The 21,348-nt window shown below is 43.6% G+C and overlaps 2 protein-coding genes across 3 annotated transcripts; one reads left to right on the top strand and one right to left on the bottom strand.

Annotated features, from left to right (window-relative positions):
- Positions 1-2,631: 2,631 nt before the first annotated feature.
- Positions 2,632-4,593, top strand: LOC106568036 (potassium channel, subfamily K, member 13-like). The gene is made up of 3 exons (XM_014138040.3): positions 2,632-2,971; positions 3,578-4,141; positions 4,214-4,593. Exons 1-3 carry the CDS (start codon positions 2,632-2,634, stop codon positions 4,591-4,593), a joined length of 1,284 nt encoding a protein of 427 aa, XP_013993515.1.
- A 6,199-nt stretch (positions 4,594-10,792) lies between these two features.
- Positions 10,793-17,652, bottom strand: ppm1a (protein phosphatase 1A, magnesium dependent). Of its 2 annotated transcripts, XM_014137453.3 has the most exons (6): positions 16,679-17,652; positions 13,566-14,137; positions 12,190-12,307; positions 11,915-12,029; positions 11,722-11,785; positions 10,793-11,606 (listed from the first exon to the last, which is right to left on the bottom strand). In XM_014137453.3, the coding sequence occupies exons 1-6, from the start codon at positions 17,073-17,075 to the stop codon at positions 11,577-11,579; spliced, it is 1,296 nt and encodes a 431-aa protein (XP_013992928.1). In that variant the 5' UTR covers positions 17,076-17,652; the 3' UTR covers positions 10,793-11,576.
- Positions 17,653-21,348: the final 3,696 nt, after the last annotated feature.

Here is a 21,348-nt window from a genome sequence, read left to right as displayed (position 1 = left end):
GCACTGTCTATCAGTCCCCTGTAGATGGCATGGTGATCTGTCCATAATAAGTCTCTACCTAGCAAGTTAAATGGCTGAGTAGGTGAATACAGAAAATCAATGGGTCTTTTTAACAGGGTATGGGGTTTATTTACAAGGGTGGGGGAAATCTCATAAGCGTTTATAGTTTTATTGGTTAGGGGTAAGTCAAGTCCCGTACAATGCTTTAACCTTATCATACCTCAAATTATCCATAAAGGGACCACTCTGAACATTTCTCAGAATACCTTTTACACCACTTACGTACGTGTGGGTATGTAAGTTAATATAATTTTTTCTATTGTTACATCATCAGATCTGTAGTAACCCATTATACTCAATATTATGTTACTTTATCTCTAGTAACCCATTATAAATGTGTGTTACATCACAAATTCCTCCTCTACACCAGTGTTCTATTCATACAGGGGTTTAAATAGGCTCCCGAGTGGTGCAGCGGTCTAAGGGACTGTATCTCAGTGCTAGAGGCATCACTACAGACCCTGGTTCGATCCCGGGCTGTATCACAACCGGCCATGATCGGTAGTTCCATAGGGCAGCACATGGGGAGGGTTTGGCTGGAATGAGCCAATTGCAAGCTGGGGATGATTAGGTGACCATGATGATATGAGGGACAGCTTGGGAATTTAGACAGGACACCAGGGTTAACACTCCTACTCTTACAATAAGTGCCATGGGATCTTTAATGACCTCAGAAAGTCAGGACACCCGTTTAACATCCGAAAGACAGCACCCTACACAGCGCAGTGTCCCCAATCACTGCCCTGGGGTATTGGGATATTTATTTAAAAAAATATATAGACAGAGGAAAGAGTGCCTCCTACTGGCCCTTGAACACCACTTCCAGCAGCATCTGGTCTCCCATCTAGGGACTGACCAGGACCAACCCTGCTTAGCTTCAGAAGCAAGCCAGCAGTGGGATGCACGGTGCAGATGGTCCTAAGGAGGGCATGTCGCCCCCCTCATATCTTTACCAAGCACAGGCAGGAACCAATAATTATTTATGACACTAAGACAAGATGAACATTTTCAAGACTGTCTCTTCACATTACACACATTTCCATCACAAGGTGTAAAGGTCGGTGTCTCTCATTCATGCACAGCATCTTTCTTCTGCACCTGGACACTCAGTACTCCAGTGTCATAGCATGAACCAATGCCCCTCTAGTACCCCTCAGCCCTCATCCAAGATTAAAGGCAGACGGATAAACACAAAAGAGCAGTCAGAAAGAACAAATCCATCCCTCCCACACAAACTACAACAGAGAGGAGGCACACCGTGTACCTGAGACACTTGGTACTAAACCAAAGGAGAGAGGAGAACATGTGGTTGTCTGAAAATTAGACTCAGTTAATCACTTGGTAAAGCCTGATAAGAGTATAATCAATGAGCTGTGTGAACCACCTCAGAACACCTCTGAAGGTCTGATGTATTTGAATGCCACATTTGCAGTCAGATGTTGCATGGATAAATACCATGCAAATAAGAAGTTGCTGTGTTTTAATCAGTTTACAGCTCAAATCCAGTGTTTTAATCAGTTTAGAGACAGTATTTGCATATCAATAATATATTGAAGACCATCTGTTACTGTCTGCCCAGTGAGAGAGAATATTAGATTGAATGTTGATTACAGGTTGGAGGACATGAATAGGAAATCTTCTAAAATCAAGAAATGATTACACCAATCAAGGTTTGCTTGCAAACATGGGTTCTATTTGCTCTCTATCTCTCTCTTTCTCTTGCTCGCTCTCTCTCTCTCGCTCTCTTTCTTTCTCGCTCTCATCTCCATGGTCACTGATCATCAGATCCTTGGAAAAGCATGCTCAGTGCAGGTACCTTAAACCGCAGATCAAGTCTCACCATGGCCATGTGCAAAAACTGTTTGAATAAAGTGTGAAATTATCGGATTAATCAAGATCTCAAAAATCAGGTATGTTTTGCCTCTCTTTATTATTCAGATAATATGTGATATGAATTATCGAAAAGCCTTATGAGCAATTCATGTAAAAAAAATAAAACATGATGAGAGGTGTAGGTTTTAATGATGCTCTCTGATATTCAGGAAAAGTAAAGAGCTCTAGTGATTCATGATAGTTTGACTTTACAAGACAGATGTCAGTAAATGAAAATACACATTTTGAGAAAAGATCGGAAAAAGTATTTCTACTTGTTGATTGAAAACAATTCCAATACCAAGTTAATTACCCAGTAGTACTTGTATCTTGTTCACAGACCAGTTCAGGATTTCATAGTCATAAACTGTGACCATACAGTCAGGAGTCCTGAGTCCTCCATACAGATTCAGAACTCATAGAGGTGAATGACCAGTCAGGACATTACAACACATTGAGAGCACTCTGGATGGATCAACCATCAACATCCCTGGCATCGGGGGGCAGCTGTGTGTGTAGGTTCTCTGTGTGGGTACCCACTTTTTTTAGCATATTAGGGCATGTTAAGCTTGTATTTTTGTGTCTGTGCTGTAGTTTGGTGTGTGTGATGTATGTGTAGTGAGTGGGGTTAATAAGGCAGGCTCAGACAGGCAGTGTATGTTAGTGCGGTGTTGTATCTGTGCTGGGCTAGCTGCACTCATGGCTCGTAAACGGAGTGGAGGCTGCTGCCCCCGGCCGCCCCTCAATGAGGACAATGCCCGCTTCTGCCTGCTGGCAGGGCTTATCCTGCTCTACCTGCTGTGTGGGGCAGCTGTGTTCTCCGCCCTGGAGCGCCCCTCCGAGCTCCGTGCCCGCCGCCTCTGGGACCAGCAGCTGGCCAACTTCACCCTGAGTCACCAGGTAAGCCTGGGAGCCTTGCACACGCTACTGCGACAGTATGAAGAGGCCAATGGGGCTGGGATCAGAATGGACGCTCTTAGGCCCCGCTGGGACTTCTCTGGAGCCTTCTACTTTGTCAGCACGGTTGTGTCCACCATCGGTGAGTTGGACAGCTGCTCTCTGTGAGGGTCAGGGTATTTAAGATGCAAAAGTTATTTGCTGTCATGTAGATGCAAACTGAACACAACTGTCTCAACAGATACACAGTATAATGTAGAATATTTATTGAGTAGATGATGGGGATGACAAGAGAGAGGAGAGGAAGCTGGGATGGGATTAGATTGATGATCGGTGAGACTCCGAGGCACTAATTGTCAAATTAGTTCAATTTCAATGTACATCTGGGCATGTGAGGTAAATTTGCATTTCTGGGACTTTAGCTTTTTGTTATGTGATCACTACTCATGACTGAACATTGTTAATGTTTCCATCTCATCCCTTCTTTCTCTCAGCTCCTGTTTTCATGACTCATTCAGTCTCTCTTATTTTGAGTTTGTCAACATAAAGTGCCCAGTACTGTAAAATGATAATCCCTTACTCTAATATAAATTGCATTCATGGTATGAAATGAAAAGACCTATATCAATAGCCACTTCACATCCTTTATCATCTCGACATCTAGTGCTAAGTAAGAACAAATGTAAAGGCACTTATTTGACAAACAATTGGCACATTGACCCTTCTCTTTTGTACTCTTTCCCACCAGGCTTTGGTATGACCACCCCAGCTACCATCCCTGGTAAGATATTCCTGATCTTCTACGGCCTCATCGGCTGTGCCGCCACCATCCTCTTCTTCAACCTCTTCCTGGAGAGGATCATCACCATGCTGGCCTACATCATGCGCTGGTGCCACGAGCGGAGGATGAGTCGCTCAGGGGTGGGGCCTGTGTCTGGGGTCGGGGAGCCCCGCAGTGAGGAGGACAGTCTGGAGGGTTGGAAGCCCTCTGTCTACTACGTGATGCTGATCCTGGGAGTGGCGTCTGTGCTGATCGCCTGCAGTGCCTCCTCTCTGTACTGCTCCATGGAGGACTGGAGCTACATGGACTCCCTGTACTTCTGCTTTGTGGCCTTCAGCACTATCGGCTTCGGGGACCTGGTGAGTAGCCAGAGGGAGCGTTATGAGGCCCAGGATGCCTATCGCCTGGGCAACTGTCTCTTCATCCTCATGGGCGTGTGCTGCATCTACTCCCTGTTCAACGTTATCTCCATCATCATCAAACAGACTCTCAACTGGATCCTGACCCGGCTGGCTTGCCCAGGCCGGCGCTGTCCCTGCTCTTGCCCTAAGAGGGGCCTCTGCCGGCGGCTCTGCTGCCCCTGCTTCCCTAACAAACACGCAGGCTTGAGGCCTCCACCCGCACGGGTCCGCCAGCAGCGGCTCAAACGCAACGCTGTGCAGCCCACCCCGTCCCACCCCCCTGCGAGGCGACACCGCTACACAGACGCCTCGGTGGAAACAGTGTGTAACAGCGAGACGGACGCTGGGATGGGGGTGGACGGGGTCGCTGGAGGCCGTCGTCTCTCTGGGGAGATGATCTCGGTGAATGACTTCACAGCGTCCAATAAGGTGTCTCTGGCGCTGCTGCAGAAGCAGCTGTGTGAGACGGCTCACCAGGGCCCCCGTCAGAGCCACGTTCCTCGTCACAACGGCTTCTCTGGGGGGGTGGGCGCATTCGCCATCATGAACAACCGCCTGCAGGAGACCAGTGTGGACAGGTAATCACACCTGACCCCAGTCACACTAACTCACACAAATAAAGAACTGTTTTCTGAGGGTAATTGTAATATTACCGAATGGTAGACTGGATGCTGGATCCTCTTCTGTTATTCCTAGAAAAATAGTGACGTTTCATCCTCAGAATTAGCATTGTTTGTAGATCAAAGTACAGTAGTGAAACAGAACAGTTGGATGCTACAGCTGGACATACATATTTGCCAAATGTAAATATATTCACACATAAAACTCATTCGTTTTCAATGTAACTCATGTTGAGGGTAGCTAGGTTCTTAGTTCTAGACATGATGATAGCCCACAGCAGACCTCTACTCTGTCTGACAGCTTTTCAGAATGCCAGACATTCATGATGATCACTGACAATGGTCCCTCTAAACTGCACACTGGCGCACAGCTCCCCTCAGACAGCCGCACAGATAGAACTTCTCTCAACTTTCTAGAGTTTTCCCCTTCAGTTAACACTATCAACGTTTCGCTCTGCTGTGGGAATTGTGCTCGAATCAACGCAATATTAGCCACTTTCAATGTAACATTTCGAAACAAAATGAACTATGCAAAGCTAACTGTGCAAGAGATGTTATTGTAGGCAGCACGCATTGGAGTAGGATTCTGTTGCATTGACATGCACGACTCAGGCCCGTACTCTATGCAGGCCGGTGCGCCATAACCAATCAGAGCTGCAGTAGACATATTGGCTGCATGAGGGTCGTGAGTAGATGCACTTGTTTTGAGATAAAAGCGAGAGCTGTGTAGCCACCTGCGCACATTTGTTCATATTCTTTGCTAGTTTGTGAGTTATTAGCCGAGTTATAGTGAATTCCTAGTCAACAATTTGAGAGTGGTTTCTTCCTACAAGAGCACAAAATGTGTGCATTTCTAGCCATCTTTGAAAATCAAGTCAGGTAAAGAGCTTTTTTTTATGTCTTAAAGGGGCAGTGTTATATTTTGAGACGGTCTTGAATAAGCTAAATAGTCAATAGGCAGAGGGTAGCATAATTTGTCTGATTCTCTGTAATAATGGTATGGGGATAATAATGAATTTTATTTTGTAAAGTGGTTTCTTGCATCAAACAACACAACTGTTCAGTCACCTCCTTGTCTGAAGAACAAGTGGATAAACAGGTTAATGTCAAGCCCTGCATGTTTTTGTCAAAAATCTTATGGAATGTAGGCCTACGTTGAACACCACAAATTTGCTGCTACCTTAGGCTGAATGATAGAACAGCTATTTCCATGTTAAAACATTATGGGATGCATTTTCCTCCATTGTTTTTGATGGTAGGCCACTCTGGTAGGCCTACATTATGAACAAATAGCCACAGTAGCCTACTTGGCTACTGTTAAAACTGTAACTCAAAGAAGTAAATGCACACCAGGAGTTGCACAGAATTTTCACAATGTTTAAGTTTGCGCTCAGCAGACCTGAAATTTGCTCAGTGACGAAAAAATTTGAGGGAACATTGATCACTGATCTCCTATTAATACACTGCTTGAATGTTCCCGTTTGGTTCAGTGGTGTGATGCGGTGGACAGATGCCTTTCATTTAAACAGCGTCTGTCTGGAGATGGGTTTGAAATGCTCAAGTGATTGGCTCAAATACAGTGCTGAATGCAATCAGGCTTTGTGCGGAGTATGGAGACGTGGAGGGCCTCTTGAGAAGACCCACTGATTTATGAGAGCTTTGCAGATGTGTCCTGAGCTCCACCACAACACAATGGATTTGTGTGAGGTGGTATCCGGGATCAGTGAACATAGAAATGTATCCATATTGTGTATATGCATCCTCGGTCACCTAATGTCTAGGGCTCTGGTAGAGAACCTGTTGAATATGTATCACAGTTGAATTGTGTTGCGTTAATTAGATAGAAAGCCCTCAGACACACAGTATGAGAGCTGTAAAAGGGAAAACAAAACCTCTTCATCTTAATCAAATATAGTCTAGCCCTGGGAAAGGTTTTTATGTCAATAAACGGTATGAGAGTGTGACATCCACAATAATCTGGAGTGAGTTCCGTTTTGCCAATATTCTGTGCTCATTTTAACAGTGCCTAACTGGTTCGGGCCCCTCATACCTATGCAAATATTTCCCTCAAGCATGACCTTGTTCATCCATATTTATCTCTTTACCATTTTCCTATACCATATTATCATTACCAGTGGTGTAAAGTACTTCATTAAGTCGTCTTTGGGGGATCTGTACATTACTATTCATATTTTTTACAACTTTCACTTTTACTCCACTTCATTCCTAAAGAAAATATGTACTTTTTTACTCCCATTCATTTTCCCTGACACCAAAAAGTACTCATTACATTTTTTATGCTCAGGATGGACAGGATTATGGTGCAATTCACGCACCTATCAATATAACGCATTGCCATCCCTACTGCCTCTGATCTGTCGGACTCACTATACACAAATACTGCGTTTGTAAATTATGTTGGAGTGTTGGAGTGTGCCCGTGTCTGTCCGTATATATAGAAAAAGAAAATCATGCCGTCTGGTTTGCTTAATACTTTTACTTTTTACTTTGACAATTGAGTACTTTTCCCACCACTGTACTTAAGTACATTTAAAACCAGATACTTTTAGACTTTTACTCAAGTAGCATTTACTGGGTGACTTTTACTTCTACTTTAGTCATTTTCTATTAAGGTATCCTTACTTTTACAATTTAGTACTTTTTCCACCACTGTTCATTACCAGTGGCGACCAGTCATTCAGGGCAGGTGGGGCAGAGCCTGTTTGAGCCTGTTTGAGCCCCACTTGTTTAGCTAAAAAAATTATATATGTGTATATTTTTTGGGTTGGCTGTTTTGCATGTTATTTTGCCATTCATTCTTGTCACATATCAGTTTGCAAACAATGTAAAAACAAATTTATTGAGTGAATAAAGCCGCATACAAACAGGATTTCTTTCTTGCTTTCTTGAGTAAGGCAGCTCCAAAATGCAGGTGTTTCAGTCAAGCTCAGTGCTTTCTGTGGTGGACAGGCAACCAGCGGAAAATACAGAGTGTAGGCGATGGTAATCTTCTCTAGCTGCGCCATGATTGGCTCAGTGTTCTGTCACTCATTGGGACACTACGTCACCCGCAGGATCTACAGGGAGAGCTAGGCAGTTCAAGCCCCCTTGGGTGCTGCCATAGATTTAAATTAGAAGTGCCCATCGAAGAAAGCTCAAGGTCATTGGCCACAGATAAAATTCTATCAAATCATGTTATATCTACCGTAGCTTTGACTGGACTGATCATAACATCATACTTTCAAAATCTTAGCTATCAAGCTAGACAAGCAGTCATCATCATGAATCACGTCGACAATCTACTGGCAAATCCTTTTCAATCCTTGTTATATGAAGAGAAATTATAGATGAAACGTATCAGTGCTCATCGGCCATTGGACATAAACGCTACACAACAGATCAGAAATCGCAAATTCAACAATGAGTGGTTTGGAAGGAATCAGTGGCTAACTTGGGGCTCCCGAGTGGTGCAGCGGTCTAAGGCACTGCATCTCAGTGCTAGAGGCATCACTACAGACCCAGGTTTGATTCCAGGCTGTGTCACAACTGGCTGTGATAGGGAGTCCCATAGGGCAGTGCACAATTGGCCCAGCATCGGCTGGGTTAGGGTTTGGCTGGGGTAGGCCGTCATTGTAAATAATAATTTGTTCTTAACTAACTTGCCTAGTTAAATAAATGTAAAAAAACTGCAAAACTGCAAGTGTTGCAAAAAGCAATCACCATTTTTTTCCCCCTGCCTGCTATTCGGTGGAGAGGGTGTGTGGTCCAAACGGGGTTAAGGATTTAAAACATCTGTCTGAAAGGGTATTTTTTCCAAGTTTAAAAGGATAAACATTCACACGGAACACCATAGGCCAGAAAAGGTTGAATACATTGGCCATGCTGTCAATCCAGCATGACTTCTGCTGCGTTCAAGACAACTGAGAACTCTGAAAAAAAACAAGCTCCGACTGGAAAAATAAGTTTTGAACGGTCATCCAACTCGGAATTCCAAGTCGGAACTCGGGCCTCTTTCTAGAGCTCCGACCTGAAGGTGACTGACGTCATGATTCGACTTTGTTTTTTTCAGAGTTCCCAGTTGTCTTGAAAGCACCATAAATCCAGAGAATGCCAGAAGTTGATGATAAAGTTTGATGACAAAATGTTCCCACAAGAAGGACAGCACAACAACGGTGAGTCCAAAAATGTATTGTATGCTGCTGCATAAATTATGTAATATGTATACTGTAGCTAAGAAAGAAATACTAAGCGTACAGTATGTTGCGTATGTAAGCTGTTAGTAGCCCATGTGCCTACTGTTCTCTTGGACATCAAATTTGGCCTATAGCTGGGGCGCAATTTTGGTTTTAAAAGTGGGGAGGACATAATAATAATTATTATCATTATTATTGTTTATCCAGTCGGATAAACACTCCAAACAGCCTACCCGACCACTCGGAGGCGTCCACACACCGTTCTCTAAAACAGGCTATAAGTCCACACACCGTCCACAGTGAAAGTTGTGCCCCTGGCTTATAGCCTGTTTTAGAGAATTGTCATAATTAAATATTGTAAGAGCTTTCTTTGTCTGCTTGTATGCCCCCTTTATTTATCCTATGGTTCTGACTTGGTGTACAGGGAGAATACTGTAAGAACGTCCCATGTTCTGAATTCTGTCACTGTACATTTCATAAGTGCTGAACAAATAGTTATATTGACTACGTCCATCTTAGCTCGCTCATTAATGTCTTAATCGAAATGACGGATTGCCTCTGATACGCTCATCATTCCCTTATGCCATATTTTGTACATCTCCATTGATATAGGCCTATTGCTTATATAGGTCTATCTCATTAGTATCTTATTCAACATTTGTCATTGTTTTGCTTACTTTGTGTATTATAATTAGCTCATGTGCTTTTCTTGACGAGAAGGCGATACTATATAATGTTGTTGGGTCTGTAACCATGTTTGCCAGGGACAGTCTCTTTCCATTCAAATATTTGTTTAAAAAAAAAAGTTCAGTAATAGACCCATGTAATTCCAGTTGATATTGCGAGGGTTGTTCTGTTTGCGCAATGCGCTCTCTGTGCGTCAGTATATTATATATAAAAGTGGATTCTCATGATTGTATTTTCCTTCCTTTTTAGACTACATAGGCATAATAAAATACCGAGTCTCTCCCTCTCTTTCTCTTTCTCTGTGTGGTGACTTAAAGAAGAGCAAAGTTAAGGCCTTAACATCTCGCTGAATTTATCTGAACTAACATCTATCTGAATTTCTGTCATGTCCATTTTGAAAGTGCTGAACGAATAGTCCTACAAGCTCGTTTGCTTGCACTTGCTTATACCTAGAGCTAAGTGTTAATGATATAAGAATAAACTTTAGGAATTTACTGAACATAAATGTAATAATGTTTGTGTATGGTTCAAAAGTGAAAACTCATTTTGGCATTCGTTATTATTGAAGGAGAATGCCCTTACAAATTAAAACTGCAGTAAAAGTGCAGCAACTGCAGTCGACTGTGAAGTAATTGTAGAATAACTGCAGTGTATTGCAGTTGAACTGTAGTTATACTGCACTCCAACTGCAGTTGCACTGCAAAATTACTGCAATAAAACGGGTATTTTGGATGCAGTGTTTGCAGCATACTGCACTCTAACTGAAGTTATACTGCCGTTATATTGCACTATGACTGCAATCTTTTTTCATAAGGGTTATCGACTTACACAAATCCACAAGGAGTCAGTAGTAACCACATTTGTTTAAGCAAGTCAGCCATATCAGCTATGGTTTTTAAAAAGCAGTAAATGAGGCTGAATGAACTGTTTCTCTGTCAGACAAGGCTCCGCTGATAGCCAGGTGTAGCGGTGGTAAGGATTCCCTCCATGGTGTTGAAAGAAAAGCTCTGCTGTTGGGACAGATTTTTGTAGGCCCTAAAAGTTTGTGGGCACTGTTTTTTCACCATTATAGTGCTATAATTTATTGTTTAGTGTTGTGTTGTGGCTTTGCTGGCAGGCAACTACATTTTTTTTTTGTGTTTGCCCCACCAAGATTTACATGCTAAAATCGCCACTGTTCATTACACATTTTTCAAAGAGAAATGTGCTGAACACTTGTATTTTATCTAGAGAAACAAATCCTCCTAGTGGACATGAATGAAATGAAGTCTCTTCGTTGTCTGTGATTTACCGTATGTCAGTAATCATTTATTACATGAAAACATTTAATGGTCTTGCATATCAGTTAATCACATTAACTATTAAAAAAAAAAGTCATAATAAATAAGTGGTTGTAACTGGATGTTGTGGTGCTCTCTGGTAAATCCTAAACAAGTTCTTAGTCACATTATCTTTATTCTGTCTGAAAACAGTCAGAACATGTAATGTCTAAACAGTATGTAAGTAAAGCACATACTCATTTAAATCACATTTGATAATATATTAACAAGTTCATGGATCTACTGACCATTCTTGGGTTTGTCTTGGTCATATGTCATATCACTGTAACATGTTAAATCTAATGACATCAAGGTAAGTAATGCAGCACGTACAGGTCATGCAAACCAGACCAAACACAGGACTGAGAGAGAGGTTTGGTGACTCTTAAAACTAAACATCAACCTGAAATCCATAAATAAATGTTTTTAGAATTTTACATTGTTATAGATATTATTGGATGAATATATATCAGATGGTTTGTCAACTACTGAATCATATTGCTGAGCCAGAATCTCTGTGTTTGAAAGTGCCAGGTCCTATAAAATAAAATGTTCCCCATATTGTATAAATATAAAATCTATAGTTTTAGCTTTCACAAATTGCGTTGTACTTGTTACATCAGGATTTTACTTGGCGCGAGGGATAAGAGACAAAATTCCTTTTGTGATTGGTTGAATTGCCACATAATGAAAAGTTTTTTTTTGCCATTGGTTGTCTTCCAGAGACGTTTCCCAAACGACAGACCCTAGACGAGCTTCTCAGAACCACCAAGCCCCTGGAGAAAAATGTAGACTGCTGTGAGGTGATTGTGCATAAATTCTGACAAAGTCTGAGATTATATAGTATTGGTATAGTAACTGAGACAGTTTGATATAAATACAAACCCTTACATTAGGTGTAGTAGGATTGTGTGCCTCTTTCTTTTCGTAATAGGCGGAGATGATACAGTTCCTTCTGCAACACACAGGAAACAGGTTTGAGGACAAGCAGTTTCTCTACACAGATGATCCTTACTGCACTTTGTTATTTAGTACCTCTTGTACTGTAATGAACTTTTGGCACCATGCATTCAGATGAATTTACTTGCTCTGCAGACCACCTCCAGGTGGTAAGCCTGGGACATCAGTGTTTGCCAGAACAGTGAGGACAGAGAGCAGGTCAGGCTCCTCCCCCTGAGAACTCAGTTCCTCATAAATCTCTATCGAAGGAAGAGGGCAGTAGTTACAAACAAAACAATGATTAAAATGCCTTCTCTCAGGGGCAATTAACTATAGCTGTGTAAATCCTGTTGTAAACTCATGGATAAACTGAAGTGGGTGAATATAAGTATGCACTCAACAACCGCCACATCACTGCACCTGCCACTTTGGACTCCAGCAGGTCTTCCAGCTCTGCCTCCTGGTGTATTGCTTCTGCTGAGAGCTGGGGGGCGCCAGGGAAGCAGACCAAGATGATACTGATATTGTCCAGACTGCCCTGCAGAGGAGAACAAGCCATGGTTAGTAGCTACAGTTACAGTACACAGAGATGACCTCATGTTAGGGTACAAGTGCAGACCTGACATGAGTACGTCTTACGTTTGTAAACAGGGTTGGCTGTTATTAGTGAATCTTAGTGATGTATGCTGACCTCTGAACAGAGTGTGAGATAGGATCATCTTTCCAACCATTATGATAATGATGAAAATCGCCTACGCTGTAGATGTTGTTGTTGGTCAAGTGCCAAATTAGGTGAGTGCCAAACAAGGCTTACTAGAACGCCACTAGCAGGATTACAACAGACGCCTGCTCTGAGGTCAGGTGCTAAGTAGTGACCTTTGACCTCCAATTACGACCACTTCTCTTCTGTGTTCATCTGATCCTTACGAAATAAGGCCCCTTTTGTCGAAGAAGTCACCCATTCTCAACTGATAGTAGGTGTGTTAGAATAGCTTGTTAGCCACAGGTAGCCGTTTTCAGTGACTGATGTTAGCCGTTGGTGACTGGGGGCTGGTTGGCTTTAGATTATGTGTGTCTGTCTGTAAGATGTGAGCAAGCAGCATTGGCTTCCCTGAATAAAAGTCTGATGTACCAATGCTGTAGGCAACCTTAGCCTTTGTTTAACACTGGCCGTCCACACAGCAAAGCTAAGGCACTGTCTCCTTTCAGGAACATGAATAGCTTACTTCCTCCTTCATGCAGAACTGAACTGATTCTCGAAATGACTACTAAGGTGAAGTGTGGTGAAGTGTGTGAGAGGGTTAGAAACTGTGACATTTTGAGGTTGTTGGGTAGCATCTCTAAACTAGAACACTGTTATACAAACACAAACCAGCCCAGCTCAGCTCACTTAGCCTGGGTACACACAGAGTATGTGTTTAATGGGTGTGTGCTGGTGTGTATGTGTTTGTAAAGGTCTTGTGGCACCACACATTAAATTCCCAGTAATCTGTCTAAACCTGCTGGTATATCCTCAAAAATCTTATTTCACAGGATTAAGATTATGAAATAGAAAATAAAGCCTCTGCTAAAATAATGTAATCACATATTGTTTAACTAACAGCATGTCCATGTGGCTCATGTTTAACCAGATCAGAGAATGTTGCCTTGTCTACATTGAGGAAAGTGCATCCACATTTTGACAGCGAATTGATACACTTATGCTCCAACATGTACATGTAGGGATTATTTATAAAGGTCACTGATGTGGTCCACATGCACTGATCTACAGGTGATCTATGACCATGAGTACTGACCTTGTAGAGGCAGAGGTCAATGACCTGGGAACAGACATCTCTGAGGTCAGTGCAGACGCGCAGCCGACTCTGAATGAAGGCGCATAGCTCCTCGTTGGAGACCATGTCCCACACCCCGTCACAGGCCAGCACCAGAAACTCATCCCCGGGCGACCGCTCCACCACACACACCTCTGGCTCCGGAGACACCATCTGTTGGGTGGGCGGCCGGTTCACTGTCCCCTTGTAGTTGAAGTCCCCCAGGGCTCGGGACACGGCCAAGGAGCCGTTGATGCGCTGCAGGGACACGGAGCCGCCGGCACTCTCGATGCGCTCCCTCTCCAGAGGGCTGTAGGGCTTGTGGTCCTCAGTGGAGAAGCACACCTGCCCTGCCTGGCACAGCATGGCACGCGAGTCTCCACAGTTGGCGAAGTAGATGTATCGTGGTGAGATGAGAGTGGAGGTCACGGTGGTGCCACCCCGCTCCCAGCCCTCACGGCGGGCTGCAGTCAGCAGGTGTTTGTCTGTGTGTAGGAAGCCATCTGTGAAGCTCCCTCTCACCCGATCAGGGTGGTCCTCTGGCCCGATTCCTCCTACAAGACACAGACAGTACAGTAAGTACACCCATGCAGTAAGAATAAATAGGCAGTAAGTACACAAGCAGTAAGTACACACAGGAAGTTAGTTCACAGTGCACACAGGCAGTATAATTTTAAATGGTGTTATTCATTTATATACATAATTTATATAACCACATCAACACTGGCAAGATAAAATGGCAGTCACCAGTAATATTCTTCTAAAATGTAGTGTTCTTTTAAAGTTATTACCAGGTATAAACCTCTCTCTAACACACTATTCAATACATATTTGAGGAGTCACATGCTTTACTCCTATGAGTACAGTGAAGGAAAAAAATATTTGATCCCCTGCTGATTTTGTACGTTTGCCCACTGACAAAGAAATGATCAGTCTATAATTTTAATGGTTGTCACGGTTGTCGTAGGGTAAAGTGGACCAAGACGCAGCGGGGAAATGTGCACTCATCTTCTTTTATTTAAATGGACAAGAAGGTGAACCAAAACGTACACAAAAAAAAACACAACAACTAATAACAGGCCGGTAAGGCACAAAGCTATACACAGCACAATCTCCCACAAAACACTAAAACAAACACATACCTATATATAGGACCCTCAATCAGAGGCAACTAGAAAACACCTGCCTCCAATTGAGAGTCCAATCCCCAATTAACTAAACATAGAAATACAAAGAACTAGACTAAACATAGAAATACATTAACATAGAACAGTGCCCAAAACCCCGGAATAATAAATCAAACACACCACTAAACACACAACCACCCCGAACCACATAAAATAAATACCCCCTGCCACGTCCTGACCAAACTACAATAACAAATAACCCCTATTACTGGTCAGGACGTGACAATGGTAGGTTTATTTGAACAGTGAGAGACAGAATAACAACAAAGAAATCCAGAAAAACACATGTCAAAAATGTTATAAAATGATTTGCATTTTAATGAGGGAAATAAGTATTTGACCCCCTCTCAATCTGAAAGATTTCTGGCTCCCAGGTGTCTTTTATACAGGTAACGAGCTGAGATTAGGAGCACACTCTTAAAGGGAGTGCTCCTAATCTCCGCTTGTTGCCTGTATAAAAGACACCTGTCCACAGAAGCAATCAATCAATCAGATTCCAAACTCTCCACCATGGCCAAGACCAAAGAGCTCTCCAAGGATGTCAGGGACAAGATTGTAGACCGGGACAAGATTGTAGACCTACACAAGGCTGGAATGGGCTACAAGACCATTGCCAAGCAGCTTGGTGAGAAGGTGACAACAGTTGGTGCGATTATTCGCAAATGGAAGAAACACAAAAGAACTGGCAATCTCCCTCGGCCTGGGGCTCCATGCAAGATCTCACCTCGTGGAGTTGCAATGATCATGAGAACGGTGAGGAATCAGCCCAGAACTACAGGATCGTGTCAATGATCTCAAGGCAGCTGGGACCATAGTCACCAAGAAAACAATTGGTAACACACTACGCCGTGAAGGACTGAAATCCTGCAGCGCCCGCAAAGTCCCCCTGCTCAAGAAAGCACATATACATGCCCATCTGAAGTTTTCCAATGAACAACTGAATGATTCAGAGGACAACTGGGTGAAAGTGTTGTGGTCAGATGAGACCAAATGGAGCTCTTTGGCATCAACTCAACTCACCGTGTTTGGAGGAGGAGGAATGTTGCCTATGACCCCAAGAACACCATCCCCACCGTCAAACATGGAGGTGGAAACATTATGCTTTGGGGTGTTTTTTTGCTAAGGGGACAGGACAACTTCACTGCATCAAAGGGACGATGGACGGGGCCATGTACTGTCAAATCTTGGGTGAGAACCTCCTTCCCTCAGCCAGGGCATTTAAAATGGGTCGTGGATGGGTATTCCAGCATGACAATGACCCAAAACACACGGCCAAGGCAACAAAGGAGTGGCTCAAGAAGAAGCACATTAAGGTCCTGGAGTGGCCTAGCCAGTCTCCAGACCTTAATCCCATAGAAAATCTGTGGAGGGAGCTGAAGGTTCGAGTTGCCAAATCTCAGCCTCGAAACCTTAATGATTTGGAGAAGATCTGCAAAGAGGAGTGGGACAAAATCCCTCCTGAGATGTGTGCAAACCTGATGGCCAACTACAACAAACGTCTGACCTCTGTGATTGCCAACAAGGGTTTTGACACTTGTACTAAGTCATTTTTTGCAGAGGGGTCAAATACTTATTTCCCTCATTAAAATGCAAATCATTTTATAACATTTTTGACATGCGTTTTTCTGGATTCTTTTTTTGTTATTCTGTCTCTCACTGTTCAAATAAACCTACCATTAAAATGATAGACTGATAATTTCTTTGTCAGTGGGCAAATGTACAAAATCAGCAGGGGATCAAATACTTTTTTCTCTCACTGTATAATGCTGCATATAAATATCTGCTCTCAAATGAGTCATCAATGTATCAAGATCTGTTCATGCATCTATTTTGAAGCAAGCATCTTTTTAAACTAAGAGATAAAACTGGCTGGTAAGTAACATGATAAGTCTGTCAAGTTTGTTTCACCTGTAGCTAGGACCTGATCCAGCAGGTGTTGTGAAACGTACTGTGCTACTTGGTTTCCCGCGTGCCCGTCAAACACAGCAAAGAAGCTCCAGTCTGCCAGCCCTGTGCCCAGCTGAGGCACACAGTTGTGGTAGTCCTCCATGTTTGCCCTCCAGCCCTGCATGCTGCACAGGGCGTAGGTCAGGCCCCAGCAGGAGCAACCCTCCTCAGTCAACTTGTCCAGGATGGGACGGTCCAGGTAGGGGCTGGGGATCACCTCCTCTCTTTCCCCGTCTGTGTGCTCTGCCCCTCCATGCCCCCCTCCTTTGAAAAAGGAGCTGACCCTCTTCTCTGTCTCCTTCACCAGCTGCCGGAAAAATGCAGGCATCTCCACGCTCCCCTTCCGTGCAGTCCTCATGGCTACAGCAGCTGACACTGTGGACTGGGCGTCTTCTCTCCCTCCTGTGGGCCGTTGGCTAGGCCTGTGCCCTGCTGTGTGCTGCCTGTGTAGGCCCGTTGCTTCAGGCCTCTCAGAGTATGGATGCCCAGGTTGATGCTGTCGGTCCGGCTGACGTATTTTCTCTGTGCTGATGCTTCTAGCTGCTCACCCCCACCCCTCTCTTCTCTCTTCCTGTTCTCTCTGGAAATCTCATTGATCTGCACTCTCTCCCATTTTATACCTTCTCTGTCTTTGTTAGCTCTGCATCTACTCTGTAGTCTTTTGATTACACCTTCTCTATCTTTTTTTCATAGCTCTTCTCTTTCTCCATCTTTTCGCTAGCCTTGTTATTTTCCCTGCCTCCTCTGTGATTGCTTGGCTATTTATGTTCACCAATCCCAGAGCAGCATAGCTCATCCATGTCATGCATGCACTGTCACTCTCCCTCTCTCCCTACCTGTCTTCCTATCTGTGCCACTGTTTTTCATCCCTCCCCTTCCAGCTCTCTGCTAATCTCAACCTTTAATGAGTCTGGATTATCAAGCTTCTACGCCTGCGGATTAGAGGAGTGTCAGCCTTTTATAATAGCAGCACAGACTACTGCATGTGAGAGGGCGGAACTGGGAGAGAGAGAGGGAGGGACTGGGAGTAAGGAAGTGAAGGAGGCAGGGAGAGAGAGAGACAGGAAGAGAGAGCGGGAGAAGGCTCATTTACATTATGCATTGATGCTCCCTTTGAAACCCATTATGAGCCATGTGGTGGTTCATTTTCTGTGTTTTACTTTGCCTTAAGCTGAATCTGTGAATGACGCACTTAGCTCTGGCCTTGGCCAGTATTCATTTAGAACTTGCCTGACACTATTCATACCCATTATTCATATGCAAATATATACTGAACCCTGGTATAGACTAGATTTGATTGATTCAAATCAAATGGTATTTGTCACATGCACCGAATACAACAGGTGTAGACCTTACAGTGAAATACTTACTTACAAGCCCTTAACCAACAATGCAGTTTTAAGAAAATACCTCAAAAAAGTAAGAGATAAAATAACAAATAATTAAAGAGCAGCAGTAAAAGAACAATAGCGGGGCTATATACAGAGGGTACCGGTACAGAGTCAATGTGCGAGGGCACCAGTGTCGAGGTAATTGAGGTAATATGTACATGTAGGTAGAGTTATTAAAGTGACTATGCATAGATAATAACAGAGAGTAGCAGCAGCGTAGAGGGGGGGGGGGGGGGGGGATGCAAATAGTCTGGGTAGTCATTTTATTAGCTGTTCAGGAGTCTTATGGCTTGGGGGTAGAAGCTGTTTAAAAGCCTCTTAGACCTAGACTTGGCGCTCCGGTAACGCTTGCCGTGGTGTAGCAGAGAAAACAGCTTATGACTAGGGTGGCTGGATTCTTTGACAATTTTTAGGGCCTTCCTCTGACACGCCTGGTATAGAGGTCCTGGATGGCAAGAAGCTTGGCCCCGGTGATGTACTGGGCCGTACACACTACCCTCTGTAGTGCCTTGCGGTCGGAGGCCGAGCAGTGATGCAACCAGTCAGGATGCTCTCGGTGGTGCAGCTGTAAAAACTTTTGAGGGTCTGAGGACCCATGCCAAATCTTTTCAGTCTCCTGAAGGGGAATAGGTTTTTTCGTGCCCTCTTCACGACTGTCTTGGTGTGCTTGGACCATGTTAGTTTGTTGGTGATGTGGACACCAAGGAACTTGAAGCTCTCAACCGGCTCCACCACAGCCCCCTGTCGATGAGAATTGGGGCGTGCTCGGTCCTCCTTTTCCTGTATCCACTCATCTCCTTTGTCTTGATCACGTTGAGGGAGAGGTTGTTGTCCTTGAACCACATGGTCAGGTCTCTGACCTCCTCCTTATAGGCTGTCTCATCGTTGTCAGTGATCAGGCCTACCACTGTTGTGTCATCAGCAAACTTAATGATGGTGTTAGAGTCGTGCCTGGCCGTGCAGTCATGGGTGAACAGGGAGTACAGGAGGGGACTGAGTATGCACCCCCGTGTTGAGGATCAGCGTGGCGGATGTGTTACCAACCCTTACCACCTGGGGGCGGCCCATCAGGAAGTCCAGGATCCAGTTGCAGAGGGAGGTGTTTAGTCCCAGGGTCCTTAGCTTAGTGATTAGCTTTGAGGGCACTATGGTGTTGAACGCTGAGCTGTAGTCAATGAATAGCATTCTCACATAGGTGTTCCTTTTGTCCAGGCGGGAAAGGACAGTGTGGAGTGCAATAGAGATTGCATCATCTGTGGATCTGTTGGTGCGGTATGCAAATTGGAGTGGGTCTAGAGGTTCTAGGATAATGGTGTTGATGTGAGCCATGACCAGCCTTTCAAAGCATTTCATGGCTACAGACGTGAGTGCTACGGGTCGGTAGTCATTTAGGCAGGTTACCTTACTGTTCTTGGGCACAGGGACTGTGTTGGTCTACTTGAAACATGTTGGTATTACACTCAGACAGGGAGAGGTTGAAAATGTCAGTGAAGACACTTGCCAGTTGGTCAGCGCATGTTCGGAGTACACGTCTTGGTAATCCGTCTGGCCCTGCAGCCTTGTGAATGTTATTCTGTTTAAAGGTCTTACTCACATCGGCTGCGGAGAGCGTGGGGGCGGCCCATCAGGAAGTCCAGGATCCAGTTGCACACAGTCGTCCGGAACAGCTGATGCTCTCATGCATGTTTCAGTGTTACTTGCCTCGAAGCGAGCATAGATGTTATTTAGCTCGTCTCGTGTCCTTTCCTGTAGCTCAGTTGGTAGAGCATGGTGTTTGCAACGCCAGGATTGTGGGTTCGATTCCCACGGGGGGCCAGCACAGGGGAAAAAAAATGTATGAAATGTATGCATTCACTACTGTAAGTCGCTCTGGATAAGAGCGTCTGCTAAATGACCAAAAAAAAATAGAAAAAAAAAATAATAATACAAAAATGTGTCACTGAGAAGCTCTCGCAGTGATTTTAAGCAATAATTAATGGGAGGACTTTTAAGCTGGTGATATAAACCCTTCTCTTTCACAAGTTATCACAACAAAACATTTTTATTTGTGAGATTCACAGTGCCTTGTAAAAGTATTCAGACCCCTCGGATTTCTTCACATTTTATTGTGCTACAAAGTGGGATTAAAATGTATTTAATTGTCATTTTTTTGTCATCAATCTATACAAAATACTCTAATGTCAAAGGGGAAGGAAAATTATATATATATTTTTTAAGATATTTAAAAAATATATATAACTCAAATATAAGTATTCAGCTCCCTGAGTTAGAAACACTTTTGGCATCGATTACAGATGTGATTCTTCTTGGGTAAGTCTATAAGAGCGTTGCACACCTGCGCAATATTTGCCCATTATTCTTTTCAAAATTCTTTAAGCTCTGTCAAGATGTTGGGGATCATGGCTAGACAGCAATTTTCAAGTCTTGCCATAGATTTTCTAGCATATTTAGGTAAAATCTGTAACTTGGCCACCATGGAACAAAAACATTTGTTCATAACTCCACTATTATGTCGTCCTGTCTGAGCTGACAAGGTAAAGATAAAACTTAATGCATTGGGACCAGCTCCTTCACAACATGGCTCAATTATTATACTAATGGCGACTCAAGAACATTCACTGTCTTCTTGGTAAGCAACTCCAGTTTAAATTTGGCCTAGTGTTGTAGGTTATTGTCCTGCTGAAAGGTGAATTCCTCTCCCAGTCTCTGGTGTATATCAGACTGAAGCAGGTTTTCCTATTTTGTCTGTGCTTAGCTCCATCCTGTTTTTTTTAATCCGGAAAAACTCCCCAGTATTTGCCGATGTCAAGCATACCCATACCATGATGCAGCCACCAACAGTTACTCAGTGATTTGTTGTGTTGGATTTGCCCCAAACATAAGGCTCTGCATTTAGGCCAAAAAGCGTGTTCCTTTGCTGTTTTTTTCCCCCTCAGTATTACTTTAGTGCCTAATTGCATAAAAGATGCATGTTTTGGATATTTTTATTCTGTATATTTGCATTCTTCTTTTCACTCTGTCATTTAGGTCATTATTGTGGAGTCACTACAATGTTGTTGATCCATCCTCAGTTTTCTCCCATCACAGCCATTGAACTCTGTAGCTGTTTTAAAGTCACCAATGACCTCATGTAACATCCCTGAGCAGTTTCATTCCTGTCCTGTAGCTCAGTTCAGAAGGACGCCTGTATCTTTGATGTCTGTGTGGTTTAATACATAATCCACAGCATACATATTAACT

This window comes from Salmo salar, chromosome 13 (assembly GCF_965601325.2).
Source record: "Salmo salar chromosome 13, fSalSal1, whole genome shotgun sequence".
NCBI lineage: Eukaryota > Metazoa > Chordata > Actinopteri > Salmoniformes > Salmonidae > Salmo > Salmo salar.
This window is presented reverse-complemented; position numbering and strand designations above follow the sequence as displayed.

Coding starts and splice junctions, on each gene's coding strand:
- LOC106568036 (XM_014138040.3), top strand. CDS start 2,632: ATGGCTCGTAAACGGAGTGGAGGCTGCTGCCCCCGGCCGCCCCTCAAT. Junction 2,972..3,577: donor CACGGTTGTGTCCACCATCG/GTGAGTTGGACA, acceptor CTTTCCCACCAG/GCTTTGGTATGACCACCCCA. Junction 4,142..4,213: donor GGCTTGCCCAGGCCGGCGCT/GTCCCTGCTCTT, acceptor ACAAACACGCAG/GCTTGAGGCCTCCACCCGCA.
- ppm1a (XM_014137453.3), bottom strand. CDS start 17,075: ATGAGGACTGCACGGAAGGGGAGCGTGGAGATGCCTGCATTTTTCCGG. Junction 12,030..12,189: donor GCTGGAGTCCAAAGTGGCAG/GTGCAGTGATGT, acceptor TTCCTTCGATAG/AGATTTATGAGGAACTGAGT. Junction 11,786..11,914: donor GGAGGTGGTCTGCAGAGCAA/GTAAATTCATCT, acceptor TGTGTGTTGCAG/AAGGAACTGTATCATCTCCG.